The 17,813-nt window shown below is 37.3% G+C and overlaps 3 protein-coding genes across 7 annotated transcripts; 1 reads left to right on the top strand and 2 right to left on the bottom strand.

The window, feature by feature from the left end:
- The first annotated feature begins 4 nt into the window (after positions 1-4).
- Positions 5-4,562, top strand: tardbpa (TAR DNA binding protein a). Of its 5 annotated transcripts, none has more exons than XR_010905313.1 (7): positions 11-689; positions 783-946; positions 1,645-1,785; positions 1,998-2,168; positions 2,262-2,346; positions 3,119-3,265; positions 4,008-4,562. XR_010905313.1 is itself a non-coding variant. In XM_067445966.1 (5 exons), the coding sequence occupies exons 1-4, from the start codon at positions 449-451 to the stop codon at positions 2,733-2,735; spliced, it is 1,284 nt and encodes a 427-aa protein (XP_067302067.1). In that variant the 5' UTR covers positions 5-448; the 3' UTR covers positions 2,736-2,778; positions 3,119-4,001. The 5 variants fall into 5 exon arrangements, 3 of the variants coding, with proteins under 3 accessions (XP_067302067.1, XP_067302069.1, XP_067302068.1); XR_010905312.1 differs by having other exon boundaries at positions 13-689; positions 1,983-2,168; XM_067445966.1 differs by lacking the exon at positions 4,008-4,562 and having other exon boundaries at positions 5-946; positions 2,262-2,778; positions 3,119-4,001.
- A 916-nt stretch (positions 4,563-5,478) lies between these two features.
- On the bottom strand, positions 5,479-7,589 carry sst6 (somatostatin 6). The gene is made up of 3 exons (XM_067445969.1): positions 6,886-7,589; positions 6,387-6,563; positions 5,479-5,975 (listed from the first exon to the last, which is right to left on the bottom strand). The coding sequence occupies exons 2-3, from the start codon at positions 6,534-6,536 to the stop codon at positions 5,772-5,774; spliced, it is 354 nt and encodes a 117-aa protein (XP_067302070.1). The 5' UTR covers positions 6,537-6,563; positions 6,886-7,589; the 3' UTR covers positions 5,479-5,771.
- A 451-nt stretch (positions 7,590-8,040) lies between these two features.
- pgd (phosphogluconate dehydrogenase) lies at positions 8,041-16,258 on the bottom strand. The gene is made up of 13 exons (XM_067447240.1): positions 16,104-16,258; positions 15,669-15,744; positions 15,387-15,566; positions 15,231-15,296; positions 15,019-15,137; positions 14,439-14,505; positions 14,232-14,366; positions 13,822-14,011; positions 11,469-11,599; positions 10,877-11,010; positions 10,526-10,625; positions 9,213-9,335; positions 8,041-8,511 (listed from the first exon to the last, which is right to left on the bottom strand). Exons 1-13 carry the CDS (start codon positions 16,193-16,195, stop codon positions 8,392-8,394), a joined length of 1,533 nt encoding a protein of 510 aa, XP_067303341.1. The 5' UTR covers positions 16,196-16,258; the 3' UTR covers positions 8,041-8,391.
- Positions 16,259-17,813: the final 1,555 nt, after the last annotated feature.

The following is a 17,813-nucleotide window of genomic DNA, read 5'->3' as shown; positions in this document are numbered from 1 at the left end:
TTTTATCAGTTTTAGGGGGTCGCGGTCGCAACAGCAACTGGATGCATTTGGTTTTTGTTCACATTGTTTCTTTATTTTTATTACTTTAAATCGCGTGTTTTAATCACAGTCGGTAGATAATCGCGTATAGTCGATGAATAGGAATTTGCAAAGAGTGGAAGTTGGCGGGAACAGGGTGCGCCGCGTCATTCATTTCTAACGTGCGCGCGGTTAGCAAATAGCTTAGCTTAGCAAATGGTACACCGCTTCATTGACAACAGTCACACGCTAACAAAGGACTCAAACAACACTTGTTGCCAACAATTTTTTTGCTTGTGTTTACTCTGTAAGTCTTTCCGGTTTACTAGTGTCGGTTTCAGCTCGGTTGGTTGTCTTATAACAGTTAACGTTAGCTGAATTATTTATCTGGTCGGAAGTTGTTAGCGCAGCTATCTGTGTAACGTTAATCATGACGGAGTGTTATATTCGTGTCGCGGAGGATGAGAACGAGGAGCCGATGGAGATCCCGTCCGAGGAGGACGGCACCGTGCTACTCTCCACAGTCTCCGCGCAGTTTCCCGGTGCTTGCGGCCTTAGATACCGTAGCCCCGTTTCTCAGTGCATGAGAGGGGTCCGACTAGTGGAGGGGGTTCTTCATGCACCCGAAGCAGACTGGGGCAGTCTGGTATACGTGGTTAATTATCCAAAAGGTATGATCTTTACCATGGTGTTTTTTTATTGCAAGGACATCATAATTTGGGAATTGCTTAATTTGATTTTAATTAAACGAATGTACTTTTCAGATAACAAGAGGAAGATGGATGAAATGGATGCTGCATCGGCTGTGAAGATCAAGAGAGGTGTGCAGAAGACATCAGATTTGATTGTGCTTGGGTTGCCATGGAAAACAACAGAGCAAGACCTTAAAGATTACTTTGGCACTTTTGGAGAGGTGATCATGGTGCAGGTTAGTATGAACAAACCTAAAGGGATAGTTTAAAAAAAACTACATTTTACTCACTGACATGTTGATCCAAACATATATGATGGGGTTTCGTCCATGGAGAAGAAACAAACAAACAAATGTACATTCATTTATGATAATAGGAAACACTACTTTCTTTCTTTTTTTTCCTTTTACTTCATTTGAATGGTATGAAACTTGGTGACTTTTGTGGCAGTCCCAAAATGAACATCTAAAAATTAGATGATGGTCATAAAATATAGTCACACCATATGACCACCAAAGGAAATAAACAGGAATTGCGGAGGAATACAGAGCATGCAGGAAATAGAAAGGGGAGGGGGTTATAATCTTCAAATCAGCTATGATGTAGTCTTTGATCATGGCTAAATATATATTCACCAGGTGGCACCAATCTGCCTTCAATAAATTGGATATTAAATACTATTGATGACTTCTGAGGATCACAAGTGAACAAGCAAAGAGTTAAGAGCCATAGTTACCATGCACTTTTATTGTATGAAAAAGCCACTCAGAATATGGCAATAAATAACTCCCTGCAGTTCCAAGAAAAGTACAGTCATATAGGTTTTGAAAGACATGAGAGTGGGTAAATGACAATTGTGTTCACTCTTATTTGAATGTAATTGTTTCCCACGTTCTGTGTTAGCTGTCACACTGAGCATTACCTGTTCCCTCAGGTGAAGAGAGATGCAAAAACTGGAAACTCCAAAGGATTTGGCTTTGTAAGATTTACAGACTACGAAACACAAGTAAAAGCCATGTCCCAACGGCATATGATCGATGGAAGATGGTGTGACTGCAAACTCCCCAATTCAAAGGTATGTCTACAACACTGTCATGTAATGCCACACATAGTTCATATTTTGATTCTATATTTATAATTTAATTGGGTTTAGAAGTATGCCGTTTCATATTAAAATTTGAACATATACATTTCACATTTCAAATGTTTTGTGATGCCCTTGTCATTGTGAACAATGCATGAATAGTCCCTGTTTTCTATCAAATGATTTAGTATTTCCTGGAACAGGCTGGCCCTGATGAGCCTATGAGAAGCAGGAAAGTGTTTGTGGGCCGTTGCACAGAGGACATGACAGCCGATGAGCTTAGACAGTTTTTTATGCAGTATGGCGAAGTCACAGACGTGTTCATCCCCAAACCTTTCCGAGCTTTTGCCTTCGTTACCTTTGCAGATGATCAGGTCAGTCTCCTATCTCTTTCTGACTCATGATTTTGCTGGCTCTTGTTCTTTTCTCATATTAAATCATGTTTTTTTTTTGTTTTTCTCCCCCAGGTTGCCCAGTCTCTGTGTGGAGAGGACCTGATCATCAAAGGAACCAGTGTGCACATCTCCAACGCTGAGCCTAAGCACAATAATAGTAGGCAAATGATGGATCGTGGGCGATTCGGGGGGTTTGGGGGGCAGGGCTTTGGCAGTAGTCGCAGTCCAAACAGCAATGTGAATTTTGGGGCCCTTAGCCTGAATCCAGCCATGATGGCAGCCGCTCAGGCGGCCCTCCAGAGTAGTTGGGGCATGATGGGAATGCTGGCCAATCAGAATCAGACAGCCCCCTCCGGCACCACTCCTGGCGGGCAGAATAGTGCTAGTAGAGATCAGAGCCAGAGTTACAACCCAAGCAGCAATAATTACAACACTGGCAGCTCAGCTAGTCTCGGGTGGGGGGCGGGCACAAATGCAGGCTCGGGCGGTGGGTTCAACTCCGGCTTTGGATCTAGCATGGAAACAAAGTCCAGCTGGGGCATGTAGATTTGAATTCAGTCATGAAGTATCCTAATATCTAGGTTATATGGTAAGTATTTTGAGAGAAGAAAGTTTAGTCAGATATTATGTCCCTTAAATATTTGCCTTTTGATTTTGTAAAACTCTGAATGTTCTTGGTATACATGTAATGATTGCTCTTTAAGATTCATTTAGTGGTTGAAATTGTAGGAGTTGAAATGAACACTATAAGATTTGTTTTTCCCTTATGGATAAAATGTATTTTATTTTCAGTAAGCCCACATATCTGAGCATCCAGTACATTTAAAAATGCTCTTTGTGGAAAGCAATTTGAGTTGTTCTCTGCAGTTTTTTTTTCTTTTTTCCCTCAACGATTTTTATGGTCAAGCCTTCATAAATCTCTTCTACAGTTCATCACCTCTTTTCCAATTTCCCGGGAAGAAGCCCCTCGTTGGCCGCAATGTTCGAGCGATCTCAGTATCAGTTCCCTTCTTCCCATGTGTAAATGCTTTGTCATCAAAGAGCACAGCTTCACTCTGCATATACTGTGTTAGACGGTGGGTGTTGTCTTTTTTTCCCCTTTTCATGGATGAAATCTGTCCGCTTTTTTGAGAGCTGAGAGTGATATTGTGATGGATTGTTGGTGCGCCACGAGTGAGAGACTGAATGAGCGAACGCACTGAGAGAGAGAGAGAGAACTTGAACGCAAGTGTGCGATGCCGAAAAGCGACACATGATGGCTGTGAGAAGAACCTGTGTGAGCGAGTGTGAACAGAGGCAGCGAGTGTTTTTTTTCTGTAGGACCATCAGAAGGACATTCATTTACATTCTTCCGTCCCTCTTGTTCTGTCTACCTTCCTCCCTTTCTTATACTGCAATCATATTTAAAGAAAAAAAATAACCAAAAAAAGATATGTAGTGGAATGTTTAAGTGCTCTACTAAATATTTGTGTTCTTGCTTAATTTGATGTGAGTGCTGTGTATGGTGTGTGTTTTATCTCGCTGTTACTGAACTCATGTGTGAGCGTGATGTGATGCTGTCTGTGGGCGGGGCTTTGGGAGTGGGCGGTGAATGAGGGCGAGCGTGAGCTCTGAGTGGCTTAACTGGGGTGATGTATTGATGATGAAAGCGAAGAATGCTTCAAGAGGAGGTTGCTTTTGTTATGTGTTTTGAATGCTTTTTTATATGTTTTGTGAATCTAAGGGAACTCAAATAAAAAAAAATTGAGTTATTTTGATAGTGGCTTATTTGTTTTAAGACATTAATTGAATTGCAAACACTTTAATTCGCATGTATAGGAACGTTGGACTCGGCTGGGCCAGGTTTACCTCAGAACCCTGAGTGAAGTCAATAATGGGAGAGTTGAAGACTGAAGTTCACACAGTCCATCTGTGGAGACTGCTGCTGTATGCCTTTAACCTGAAATGGGACTACATCACTTCACTGTAACCAGATTTCCCTGGAATCCTTATTGAAATTTCAATGGACAATTTCCAATTGGCCGGAGTGCATGACAGTACAAGGCAATCTAAAAGCAGAGTTAAACCAATGCGTTCCAATGGATCACTCCCATCACAAATGACTTGACATCCATGCTTGTATTTCTAGCTCTGTTGTATGCAAGACAATGCAGTCATTGGTCTTGCTTTTAAGTCCTTCTTTTGTTTGATTGTTTTTAAATGATCTGTCCTACTGTAAATATAGTTTACTTAAAGTTGAAAAGGCATTTTCCATGCAGTGTCTTGTGGGTGAGCAGATAGGATTTTGTTAATGAGGTTTGTTAGCGATGACATGAATCACTGGCAAGATTTCATTTTTTTTAAATACATAATAAACATACACCGAGGAATGTATCTGTGTTTATTTTTACCTGGAAGGTGTAATTGTAAGTCTTTTAAAGTGTTAAACGCACTACTCACGTAATTTAGTCTACTGGTTTAGTGCATTGCATACTAAGTATTTTGCTCTTTGTCTTGTTGGGGGGGGGGGGGGCACCTCAGAAAGTGAGTAACTGCTCATTATAATTATAAATTTGATACGTGTTTTTACTAAACTTTAATGAATTAAAGGGATAGTTCACCCCCAAAAATGGTAATTCTGTCATTTAGTCGCCCTGTATACAAACCTGTATACATTGCTTTGGTAACTCAAAGGAAGAATATTCCAAATATCTTCCATTTGTGTTCAGCAGAACAAAGCAATACAGTTTTGGAACAACGTGGGGATTTTATTTTGGGGTGAACTATCCATTTAAATACATTTTTCGACATCGGGTAAATATACAGTCTCCTTTGCCACTTAAAGCATGGGTCTTTTTCAATAACGGTGAGTGACCGCAGTGTTTGTATCTATAGTAACAGTAGGGTCACGGAAGTTAAAAGCGATTACGTTACATTTCTCAAGTGACTTCATGACGCAATACGAAACCTGTTGGGCTTTGTTTATTAAAATTGTAAGTGTCTTTCTATTTTTAAACTAATGAGGCAAAGCAAGTTTTGAATAATCGAGTGTTACAAACAACCCCGAAAATTAATTTTAAAGCCGTCCTGTTTAATATTACAGTTTGCTTTTGATATACAGTGTATAAAAATACTAGGCCTAACGTTACATACCTGTCAGATGATTTATTTGTCAGTCAGGTTTAAATTGTGATCCACTTAAAAGAAGTTCCTTAAGTTGACATGAGGTGGTGCCAAAACGTAATAATGACGTAGCATAACATTGTTATGGATGAATTTGAATGCATTTTAAAGTTATACGGTTGACGAAGAAATTTGTAGAACTTTTATTACACGTTTGGGCTTGGATGTCAAACAGTATAAAGTGTACATGCACAAGACCACTGTATTATTTGAAGATTGATGTTAATCCAAGCAATAAGCTGTTTCACACTAATGCACGTCAGTGTAAATAATGCTTTCAAAAGTCATCAGACATAAAATACAATACAGGAACAGCAGAAGCCAAGGGATTCATATTAATTTCAATACAGTAAATGATTATATTGGCAACAGACGTATCATTTCAACAGACGTACCGGTTGTCTGTTCTGTTTTCCAGTTTTAACATGAGGAGAAGGTCTTCCAGTAGAAGAGCTTGCATGGAAATTTATCTTTAGGGGTTGGCTGAGCAACAACAGAATTTTCTCCCAGTTTGCCATTCAGAAAATCAGAGTCAAGATCAGCCAGTTCTTTACTAGTGAGGTTCAGCTCTGCCATTTCTGTCATCATCTTCTTCAACAAGTCATTTTGGTCTTTGGTAAGTATCTAGAAAATAAGATGCATTTATGTGGGTTTGAGGATTAGACCACTGCTATATTGATTTTTTTTTACAGCAATAACAGTATTACAGCACTGCAGTAAAGCTATTTTTAGCTTATGATATACATCTTGGGAAATACTAACAAATATGTCCACATGCACTGGATTTCAGACATGTATTTTTGCACTCCATAAACCAGGAATAAAATGTTATACAACTCAGGCAAATGAAACATGAACAAACCCCTCAGTAAAAACCTTCAGGATATAAAAACAAAAGTAAAGCTTTATGTACTACTGAAATGAAGTTTTCCGGTTCAGTGCTTGAGAAAAAAACAAAAAAGCATTGTAACTGAACTCTACAGGCAAAACTACTGTTGCACTTGTATCTTGTCCTGTCTAAAATTAGAGACTCACCTCATTGGTTTGTGATAGTTTGTCTGGTACAGGTAACGCCTCACCATTCCAGACCATAAGGACCAGAGGAAACAGGCTCAACAGCATCCGCATTATGAACATGCTTCTCTCGACCGCTGCACGATTGTCCCATCCAGCTCCCATTGTCATGTTTTACAGAGGTACTCACAAAAGATTCTGATACAGTACAGGATAAGAAATATTTCAATTAGGTTATTGTTAATTGAGAGGGCAAAATAGCATGCTTTTAGTGAACTATTAATATCCTGACTATTTTATATTATTACCTATATTATTGTGGGGACATCATCTTGCACGTTTATAAGGGTAACTTGTAATAATATCCGTATCAAATGTGCAATCTTTTATTTCATAATTTCAGTATGACATTTCTATTTCAACAAATACAATCCCCACATGCTCCAAAAAGCACCCTGAAGTCACCTTATCACAACCGCAATCATGCATAAATATGAATCATGCTTGATTATATACGTACATCAGCTCTTAAAGGAAGTGTTGATCTTTGGTATTTGTCAGCTCAAACTGCAGCATCTCGTGTTTGTGTCGGACTTCATCTGTAGTCTGACTCCTCCCCACAGCTGATGCATAATTCATTCACTTCCTGTCCTGGCTCTCCATTGCTGAGTCACATCGTTTACCATGATGATGAGTCAGCATCATTTGTTCATCATTGTTCTATCATTCTCGTAGCATTTTAAACAAAGGCATTAAGATGTTTATAGGCTACACATTTTTCTAGTACTTGGTAAAGCTAATACAAGCTTTTTCAAATAGCTGGCCCATTTGAAAAACTTCACACAGGAGTGACGTCTTTAGTCACACATTTATAACAGGCACCTGCTTCTTTGTTCAGATCTTTGATCTTTAGCAGGTTGGAGGTGAATTTAAATATACGCGTAGGCAGCGTGATTTAACCAAGGGGAAATCTTAATTTTATAGCCTTTATTTCCCCATGTATCTTCTATATTTGTGCTACATAACGATTCGATTTCACAAGAACAAGACATAACTGGGAATAATAGAAACTAAATTAAAATACATTTTCATGACTCCACTTTTAGGTACACAGATACACAAACCTTTTACAATCCGCCTGCAGTAAACAAAAAAAAAACACTGTGGACTGTGCCAAGAAATTTAAAACTGTAAAATGTTTTTAAACTATACCAGTTAACGCATTTACTTTGGCAGCCCTAAAAATTCTGAAATGTTTTCTCGTCTTTTGGCTTTAATGATAAACATCACAAATGCAACTTGAGACCTTTAGAGATATTTACTAATTACAATAAAAAAATTAAGTATGTATATATATTTATCTAATCTTTTAAAAATACTTTGATAAATAATTTTACACCGTGGAATTTATTAATAGTAATTTCAGTCTGTTAGCAGGCAAAAACATTGTTGGTTGTGTATATTATATGTGTGTTACTATCATAATCACTGAGCTGAGCTCATTACTAGTGCAAACAAGCTCATTACCGCAAAAAATCATCCCTGCCCTCTCCTGGTGACAAACTGAAAGTACATACAAATAAACAAGTTACATTTCTAGTATTTACGGTTAAAAATAGCAAGAGTAAATCTTGTTTGCGGTTAACAGCATGTGAGTGAAGAAGACAAAAGCTACTTAAAAAGGGATTGAAATCTTTATTTAGCCTAATGCAGTAAGTGCAATAGTTACCCATAATCCAGGGTTAACGCTGTGAACTCTGGGGGTGAAGCATGGTCTACAGCAGGAAGAATCTCAGAAACAACACTCATACTCAAAAAATGTCACGTTTGCAACAGTGGACCTTAAAACTACAGGAAAAGAGCTTACAAATAGTGTACACACTGATTTAGTATAAATAGAAATGTGTATTTGAACTCTACTGTGGGCTGAACGTCAGCTCTTCATGAGGAATGTGATCAGCTGCTCTGGTCCTTCATCAAGAGGAGATGATGCTCTTTGCTGTTTAACCTAACATGACTCTTCATTTTAGGCATTATAGGATGATGAGGACACTTTTCCTCCGTGGCCTGTCCAGTTAGTGTGGATGAACGTCCCAGGGTTTGATAGCAGCTCATAAGTATGGGCACCGAAGTAGTCTCTTTGTGCCTGAACAGTGACACAATGTTGAATGTGATATTAGCTCATCCAGTGAGAAATACTGAGAGAGAACAAATGCTTAGTTCACCCAAAAATACAATTAGTCATTAATCACCCACCCTCATGACGTTTCAAACACGTTTCAAATTGCGTTATTACCACTTTCAAGGCCCAGAAAAGTTAATAAAGACACTGTTAAAGTAGTCCATCTGACTACAGTTGTTCAACCTTAATGTTAAGAAGCGACGACAATACTGTTTGTGCACAAAGAAACACTTTATTCAACCAATTCTTCTCATCTGTGTCAGTCTCTGATGCTTTTAACGTTGTAAACATAAAAGTGCAGTGCTTCCGGGTTCTACATAAGAACGGTGGCTAATACGGAGCCAGAATGCTGACACAGAACCCAGAAGCACTGCACTGCAACATGACAAGCTTCAGAGAATGACACAGAAGAGAAGAAACAGTTGAATAAATGTGTTATTTTTGTTTGGTTTGAAGATGAATGAAGGTCTTACGGGTTTGGAACGACATGAGGGTGAGTAATTAATGACACAATTTTTATTTTTTGGTGAACTAACCCTTTAAGTATTAAAATAAAAAAGCTAATGCAAGGGTACTAATTATTGATAACACCAACATTTTTTTAAATTAAATGATCTCCCATATGGCTAGTTAGATAGAGGTTTATGCGTTGGAGAGAGGTTTACCTGCAGCAGGTTAGCTGGGAGCATGTTGTGCCTGTAACCGTCGTAGAAGGACAGGGCGGTGGTGAAACACGGCATGGGGATCCCCTGCTGCACACCTGTACTTACTACCCTACGCCATGAGTCCTGCAAAACACAACCTATGTTTACTTTATATACTAAAACAAAACACATTCTACATGGCTGTAGTGCCAACTAGTCTTTAGATTAGTTTTCAAGGTAAACCAGGGATTAGCTGGCTATTAGCCATACCCAGGTATGTTTCAGTTTAGTCAATCATGACTTTTAGTCAACACGAAAAGTGGCTTGGCTTTTAGTAGTATTCATCGCCATAGTAACTGACACTCCACAGCTAACTTGATCTGGGGCAGGTTATGTTCTGGGTAAGGATCTTATACCAAAATTTAACCAATCAGCGGTGAGCAAAGTGACACTTCAGAACAATAAAGCCACTCCCCCTGTTTCTACTCCAAATTAAAGGTTACTACACACCAAATGAGTTTAAAAGACAAAATTGTCAATGCTTATTTAAAATAATTGTGTATGATTTAGACATTTATGCAATTAGTATACCCTTAATCCATAACCCATGTACAATTTTAGTTTATGAATTATTAAACACAGTTTAAATGAATATAAACATATAAAAGGTAATATAAATTAGCTTTAGAATCAATATAAAGCTATAAAAATGACTGTGTGTGAGCTTAAATGTTCAATTCTCTCTATCCCCATATCAATTACATTAACTAACTTCACAACTTTGACTTGCACTGATATAGCAAGATTTTTTCTTTTAGTTGTCATCTTTCATATTATACGGTTTAAAATAATATTGTCACTGAATACTTCAATTTAGATAATATTATTTTGAAAATAATGGCAAGATCTGTTATCTAGTATAATAATGTGTGCTATTCTATATAATTACTGATAAAATTCTATACTGCATTGGAACCCCGGTAAATGCACACACAAAATATGTTTGTATTTTGCTTTGCTGTAGTTATTGCATACAGTATTAAAATGAATATACTGCTTGTATGATTATAGCACGTATGTGCCCGAATTAATGAATGAAATAATATCTAATAATTTATATAATATGAAATAATTTATCATAGTCCAGGTGGAGTGGAAGTGAGATCAGTTTGGACTGATATGGCTTTTGAAATTTCATTTTTAGGTGCACTTTTTATGTATCTATTTATGTAAACAGTCTTGCTTATGGCTGCTATTAGTACCGCTGATTTCTCTTCTATGCCTTTAGTGGCACTATTACAGGAAATGGAGTAATTTGTGGTCACTTCCTGTACCTGGCAGTCCTGTACAGCCTTGCTGAAGAAGTTATCCAGCAGCAAACTCTGCAGCTCTGAGTTCCGGTCAAACGCTTCCTTGATCTTTCCCAAGAAAACACTGTGAATGTAAGATTTATAACCATTATTCATAGCTAATCTACAGTTAAGATATTGTAAAACCAAACCGTTTCCTCATTTCTGTGCAATGGGATTTTTTACATGAAACCTTATTCACCACTTCCTAGTGTTTACAGAGTTGCAACATTATGATTTTATTGTTGAATATTTCAGCAGATATGCCTTTCTTGATAAGCAATCTTAATATAGCATATGATCTAATTGAAATCATTTTGAACAAAGCCTGGTCACCTGCGGATGATGCAGCCACCTCTCCACATCAGGGCAATAGCACCATAGTTAAGAGACCAGCCAAACTCTAATGCAGCCTGTCGGAGCAGCATGAAGCCTTGGGCATACGAAATGATCTTTGAGGCATACAAAGCCTGAAAAAGAAACAACGATTTTTTGATGGATTTTTATTTTTTTAAATAAAAATCCCTCAAATTAAAGCAAACTTCTACTAAAAAAAAGTTCTAAACAGTGCTAACACAGCTCTACAATGTGCTAAACATCAACTTATTAACATTTGAATATGAATTAGGGCTGGCAAACAATGAATTGTGATTAATCACATCCAAAAGAAAAGTTTGTGTTTACATAATATATGCGTGTGGTTTATAATTGGTTTATAATTATTATGTATATTTGAATACACACACATGCATGTACACATTTAAGAAAAATGTGTTATATGTACATTATAATTATATACAGTGCTCACACATATATTATGTAAACACAAACTTTTATTTTGGACATGATGAATCATTTGACTGCCCGAATATGAATACATAAAACTTGGATATAAATAATCAATATTTCACTACTAAATCTATCCCACCTTTCTGATATCGTCAAGAAACTGTGTCTTGTTTCCTGTGAACTTGACACCCTGTGGGCCAGAGAGGCTCTTACTAGCCTGAACCCTCTCGTCCTTCAGAGAGGACAGACATCTGGCAAAGACAGCTTCCCCTGTGAGAGAAAGACAACACACACACACGCAATCAGCTCCAGTGACAGACTGCATCTCTGCTCGCATAATTCAATTACAATCACCATTAGACCGCCACACACCACATGAGGAAACGTAGAAAAAGCAATACACACATAGATCATATCTCTATTATTATTATTACTGTGGCTATCAATAAAATCTATCAAAAGCTAACTCATTTAAATAATAAATATCATCATTACAAAATACAATCATATACACTCTTCAAAAGGTTTTTTTTTAATAATAAAAAACCTTGTGTGCTCACCAAAACTGCATTTATTTGATTAAAAAATGAAATATTCCCATTTAAAATAGCGTTGGTTTTTTTTCTTCAAATTTTCAGCATCATTACTCCAGTCTTCAGTGACACATGATCCTTCTGAAATCATCTAATATGCTGATTTGCTGCAAACTTCATATATTAAAAAAATGGCCAGGTCTTTTTTTGTCGGGTAAAGTTATATGAATAAGTCATATTATTATATATTATAATAAGCCATTATTCACCATGCCTTCATGCCCTGACACTGTTGAAAATGGTGGTGACGCAATTCTCATTGGTGTACTACTACTGAGTAATCGGCAAACACAAGAGACTGGAAGCAAAAACCTGAACTCAGCATGACTTTGTATTATATTATCACCCAACCCAAGGCCAACAAGTGTGGGAAGAGACGAGTGGAGGAAGGGAAAAATCAAGAGGAAAACAGCCAGTCAGGGTGAACTCAGCACTGGAATGCAGCCTATTGAGAGACGAAAACCCTTCTCTACAAGCATACAAATCATATCTACTCTCTCACGCCCGGCTCAAGTGCTGCACAAACAGCCTTTTGTTGGCCACACACACATCAATTTAACTGACAAGCTCATGTCCTGATCTAACAAATACACATCAAGTCAAGTTTATTTGTATAGCACTTTTAGTTTTCACAATACATAACTTTTCAAAACAGCTTTATAAAAACATTATGCATCAATTTTGACAATAGTTCAACTGCTTGCTTGTTTTTTCTTGCTAAATCCTAAAGTAGCATCATGTTTTAAGTTTCCAAACCATCAATCCACCACGGATCTCCTTGATCATTTTTTTCTGCTGGTCTAGGTCAATATATCTAATGTAATATTTCTGAATTTTTTTAATGTTATGTTTATTATTAGGGATGTATTGAAGTTTTTTTTGTTGCAATTGCGTCATATAAAGTCAGAATTCTGACTTTTTTCTCCCAGTTCCAAGTTATAAAGTCAGAATTCTGAGATAGAACTCAGAATTCTGACTTCATTACTAGGAAGTCATTTTTCCTATTATGTTTTGCACAAAAGGAATGCATTTTTATACCTGCAAAAAAAGCATTACTGATCTACACCTGATCACCTTTATGTGAAGCTGTTTTGAAACAATGTGCACTATGAATTGAGTATGACCACGTCAGGCTAATGAAATGTGCTACTAAATAAAAATAAATAAATTAGACTAAATGAAATAAATGAGACTATTACTTGACTATTACAAATTACATTATTGCAATTCAAAATATATTCAAATGCTAGATACACTAAATTTGAACGGCATAAAAATATAAATATTGGTGCTGCCAAACTGATTAATTACGATTAATCATATCTGAAACAAAAGTGTGTTTACATAATATAAATGTTTTTGTACTGTGTATAATTATTATGTAAATACACACTCATTCATGTATACATGTTAAGGAATATTTGCATGTATATACTTTATTTTATTTTAAATAATTTGTATTATACCTAAATATAAACAACATGTTTCTTAAATATATAAATGCATGTGTGTACTTATATATACATAATAATTATACACAGCACACACATACATATATATATATATATATATACACACACACACACACACATATATATATATATATATATATAACAAGATTAATCAATTTTACAGCACTTATAAATATTCATGATGTTACATTTTCAGTGGGAATGCACACTGGCCCATCCTTATTGTTGAGCCCTACACCAAAAGCCACAGCATATGAGAGAAAAGAAAATCCCACTTATGTCACATCAGCTGAAGAGGTGAACAGCAAAGCTGCTTATGGAGACACTTCATTCAACGTGTTCTTGTAAGGCCAAGTGACTCTCCTCTGTATCTAAATAACAGAAAAACACACCCATACCTAGGAAATTATCCAAGAGTTCATCTTACCGATCAACGTGACAGGCGTGCCATATTCCAAAGCGGAGATGGCCGTCCATTTCCCTGTGCCTTTCTGCCCGGCGCTGTCTCTGATTTTGGGCAGCAGGTGAGTGCCATCTGCGTCCTTAAATTTCAGGATGTTGGCAGTGATTTCAATGAGGAAAGAGTCCAGCTCTGTCTTATTCCACTGATCGAAGGCCTGATGGGAAAACCACACACAGAAACTTACTCTCATGAGGAAGTAGAACATAACAGCTCTTCAGAAGGAACAGGGTGAGGTGGATTTCAAAATACAAACGCAACAAGGAAGGGGGAAATAGAAAAAGGACAATACAAAGGGGAATTAAAGAATTACAACATTGGGGACTGTTCATCTGCATTACAAAAAGAGTAGTGATTAAAGGAGGATGATGTCTAACCTGAGCCATTTCGTCATGGTCCATACACAGCACATCCTTCATCAGATGATAAGCTTCACAAATCAGCTGCATATCACCGTATTCAATACCATTATGGACCATCTTAACAAAATGTCCTGCTCCTTCATCTCCAACCTACAGGAATAAAAAAGAAATAATTAAATTACAGCCTATATGCGTACACATCTACTGATAACTCATACTCACCCAGTCACAGCACGGCACTGTGCCCACCTTGGCGGCAATGCTCTGGAAAATCTCTTTTATGTGTGGCCTGAAGGAATAAAATAAAAATTAGATTCCATAAATGTCAACCAGTGCATATACAATACTATTATATTGTTTGGACTAGGTACGTTTTTTTGTTGTTTTCAGCATCAAACTGACATGAAATACTTTTTATTATGGTTTTTATTGTTTTTTTAATAAATGCTATTCTTTTGAACTTTCTTTTCATCAAATGAATCCTGAAAAAAAACACCACACATAAATGTTTCCTAAGCACCAAGTCAGCATATTAGAATAATTTCTGAAGGATCATGTGACTCTGAAGACAGCTTTGCTATCACAGGAATAAATTATATTTCAAAATATATTAAAATAGAAAAAAGCTGTTTTAAATTGTAATAATATTTTGCAATATTACTGTTTTTACTGTATTTTGGTCAGCATAAGACGTTTTGAACAGTAGAGTATATTTTATTATGATCATGATTATCAGCCAAACTCTATGATCATGATTATCATTATTTTTAGGTGACCTTCTTTAATACATGCTAGTCCTCACCAGGCATCCTTATGTCCTCCAGGCATCAGTGAGGGTCCATAACGCGCCCCTTCTTCTCCCCCACTCACTCCACTACCCACAAACAGAAGATTCTTCTCCTTCAAGTTCTTACAGCGTCTCTATGTGAGGAGCATGAACATTTACATCAAATACTGCATCACCTCATATAATCACAAACTCTGATTGGTCTCATTTTGGATTGACAAACTCACCGTTGTATCTCTGTACTCTGAATTTCCACCATCAATAATGATGTCACCAGGTTCAAGAAGAGGAACCTACAATATTCGGGGGGGAAAGTGGGTTACTTTATCACTTTGGCAGGGTGACAAAGCAAACTAGGATCGCCAAGTCATGGTGACGTTTACCAGTTTATCGATGAAGTCATCGACAGCCTGTCCTGCTTTGACGAGGAGGATGATGCGACGAGGTTTTTTGAGTTTAGACACCATGTCTTCAAGGGACTCCGCCCCGATCACCTTAGTGCCTTTGGCTTCATTGCTTAAAAAGTCATGGACCTTGGAGACTGTCCTGTTGAACGCACAGACCTGAGGAATGACAATTATAACATCTTAAACATGATGTGAATGTGAACCATCAGAACAGGTCATGCAAGAAAATGGACAAATGTAACCGCAGTGGTGACTTACCACAAATCCATGATCATTCATGTTCAGGATCAGATTCTGACCCATCACAGCCAGACCAATGAGAGCAATATCCGCTCTGTGGAGTCAATAATATAGGGATTATGTGGGGTGGGGGTGGGGGAGGGGGAGGGGGGAGAGAACTATATTTGATTACAAGTTTGAGTGCAAACTCATTTAAATGAGTGATTATAACAAATGTCAATCTGGTTGGATGACCATAGAGGAGATTTCAATATTAAGTATGTGTCTAAACCGGGGAAAAAGTGCTTAATAGTAAGTAGATAGATCAATATTGATAGAATGAATGCTGAAAAATGTGCAACAACCGACACTAAGCACATTATATCACATTTAATTATAATATAAACAGGCAAAGGTGCTACAGAAATTCAGTATCATATTACTAACTGTTTTAAATGCAAAAGTCATACTTACTGAGCCATGGTTGAAGGTTGGTTCTGTCTTAAAATGACACTTTCGATGTGTGTTTTTACTAATGCAGCACCGTCACTAATGAACTTCCTCATTCACGGCCTGAGCAGCAGAACTACACCAACTCCCAATGAACACGCCTGACAGATGACATTGGCCGTGGCGTCATCCGTATCTCGAGCTGTGATTGGCGGAGGCTCTCTGAGCAGAGATTGGAGGTTGTTCATAGGCTGTCTGGTTCTGTCCCTCCCCCCGTCTGTTCTCCGCCCACTGTCTCAGACGAATCTGTACCTATGATCTGTACTAGCATTTGGCATAGTAAATGGGGAAATAGATTTTCTGTGATGAAATCTGAGACTGCCACAGTTGCATCACGATAGTGATGAGATGTGTAACGTATGATTTTACCAAACTGATTGCTTATTAAATAGATTACTACATTTAAAAATAACGACTTCTGAAATTCGACATTTTACATGCAAAGTTTAATTCATACATTAAACTTAAAAATACTATGTAATCTAAACTTTTTCATTAGTGGGAACTTGACTAGCTTCAACTAGCTATTTAAAAAAAAAGAAGCCACCTTGCTAATTGGTTACACAGTGCTTTGATAGCATATTGATAGCACTTGCTGAATAAGGACAGCAATATAAAACATTTAACATATATCTTTTGTCAAACTAAGCTCATGATCTCATCACCACAATGATAACCCCTGCAAAACCCAAGATAACAGAAACTTCTAAACTAGCATAACAAAACATTAAATACTACCAAATCTCCCAATTAAAGAGGTGGTTGCGTGTTTTTTTAGGCTTGGATGTGTTTATGGGGGCAGTAGTAACTATAATATGTCTTTATACTTATAATTTTTTTTGTATTTTTATTTTATTTTACCTTTATTCCACACCGCTGTCTCCACTGTCCTTTGAACCGTTTGCTTCCTGCTTTTATGAAGCCCATCTCTCCAAAAAACACAATGGTCTTAGATTGGTTAGATGGCCAAATGTAGTTTCATGTATTTTTATTGGCTGAAGTGCCAAGCACAGGTTGCCTGGAAACGTCACGCCCCTTACCATTATGGGCAAAAGTCACATCTGCGGCGACTAGCAAGGGTTTATGATGTCACCAACCCAGGAAGAAGCTTGTTGTAGTCCAAACCGGCCGTTTTTGTTGGCAATAAACTGCCATTAGACAATATCTCCGTTTGCATTGAACTTTCAGCACTGTAACTTTGCAGATACTGTTTATGATCAAGCAGCAACATTACACACTAACTAAAGTTAAAAAAGTGAAATCGCATGCAACCACCCCTTTAAAGTTAATCTTGCACACACACACAAACATTATACTATACCTAATTTAAATTGGCTCTACTCAAACCAATTAATTATTTTGAGCGTTAGGGTTTACATGTAACCTTAAAAGGAACAATGCAACAATCTCTTATCGTCTGTGTCATTCTGCTACACTGTTGATGTAGTAAATACAATGCATCCACCACAATCCATGAGTGTGACACTGACATGAGCTAGCCAATGATGAGCCATCGTTCTGCCAAAGAACTCGAAGCGCTGCTCTTTTTACACTACTAACAGGATAGGACAGACAAGAAGAGATTGTTGAATAAAGTTATTTAGTTTTTGTATGAAAAAACAGTATTCTCGTTGCTTCAAAACATTAAGGTTGAACCACTGGAGCCACATGGAC

The sequence above is a fragment of the Pseudorasbora parva genome, chromosome 6, assembly GCF_024679245.1.
Source record: "Pseudorasbora parva isolate DD20220531a chromosome 6, ASM2467924v1, whole genome shotgun sequence".
NCBI classification, from domain to species: Eukaryota; Metazoa; Chordata; class Actinopteri; order Cypriniformes; family Gobionidae; genus Pseudorasbora; species Pseudorasbora parva.
The sequence above is the reverse complement of the archived record's forward strand: the minus strand, read 5'-3'. Positions and strand labels throughout refer to the sequence as shown.

Excerpts from the sequence above, each read along its gene's own strand:
- tardbpa (XM_067445966.1), top strand. The coding sequence starts at position 449 with ATGACGGAGTGTTATATTCGTGTCGCGGAGGATGAGAACGAGGAGCCG. Across the intron at positions 947-1,644 it reads GAGAGGTGATCATGGTGCAG|GTGAAGAGAGATGCAAAAAC; the intron begins GTTAGTATGAAC and ends CTGTTCCCTCAG. Across the intron at positions 2,169-2,261 it reads TTACCTTTGCAGATGATCAG|GTTGCCCAGTCTCTGTGTGG; the intron begins GTCAGTCTCCTA and ends TTTCTCCCCCAG.
- pgd (XM_067447240.1), bottom strand. The coding sequence starts at position 16,195 with ATGAGGAAGTTCATTAGTGACGGTGCTGCATTAGTAAAAACACACATC. Across the intron at positions 15,567-15,668 it reads TGAATGATCATGGATTTGTG|GTCTGTGCGTTCAACAGGAC; the intron begins GTAAGTCACCAC and ends GTCATTCCTCAG. Across the intron at positions 8,512-9,212 it reads TCCCAGCTAACCTGCTGCAG|GCACAAAGAGACTACTTCGG; the intron begins GTAAACCTCTCT and ends GTCACTGTTCAG.
- sst6 (XM_067445969.1), bottom strand. The coding sequence starts at position 6,536 with ATGACAATGGGAGCTGGATGGGACAATCGTGCAGCGGTCGAGAGAAGC. Across the intron at positions 5,976-6,386 it reads AACTATCACAAACCAATGAG|ATACTTACCAAAGACCAAAA; the intron begins GTGAGTCTCTAA and ends CTTATTTTCTAG.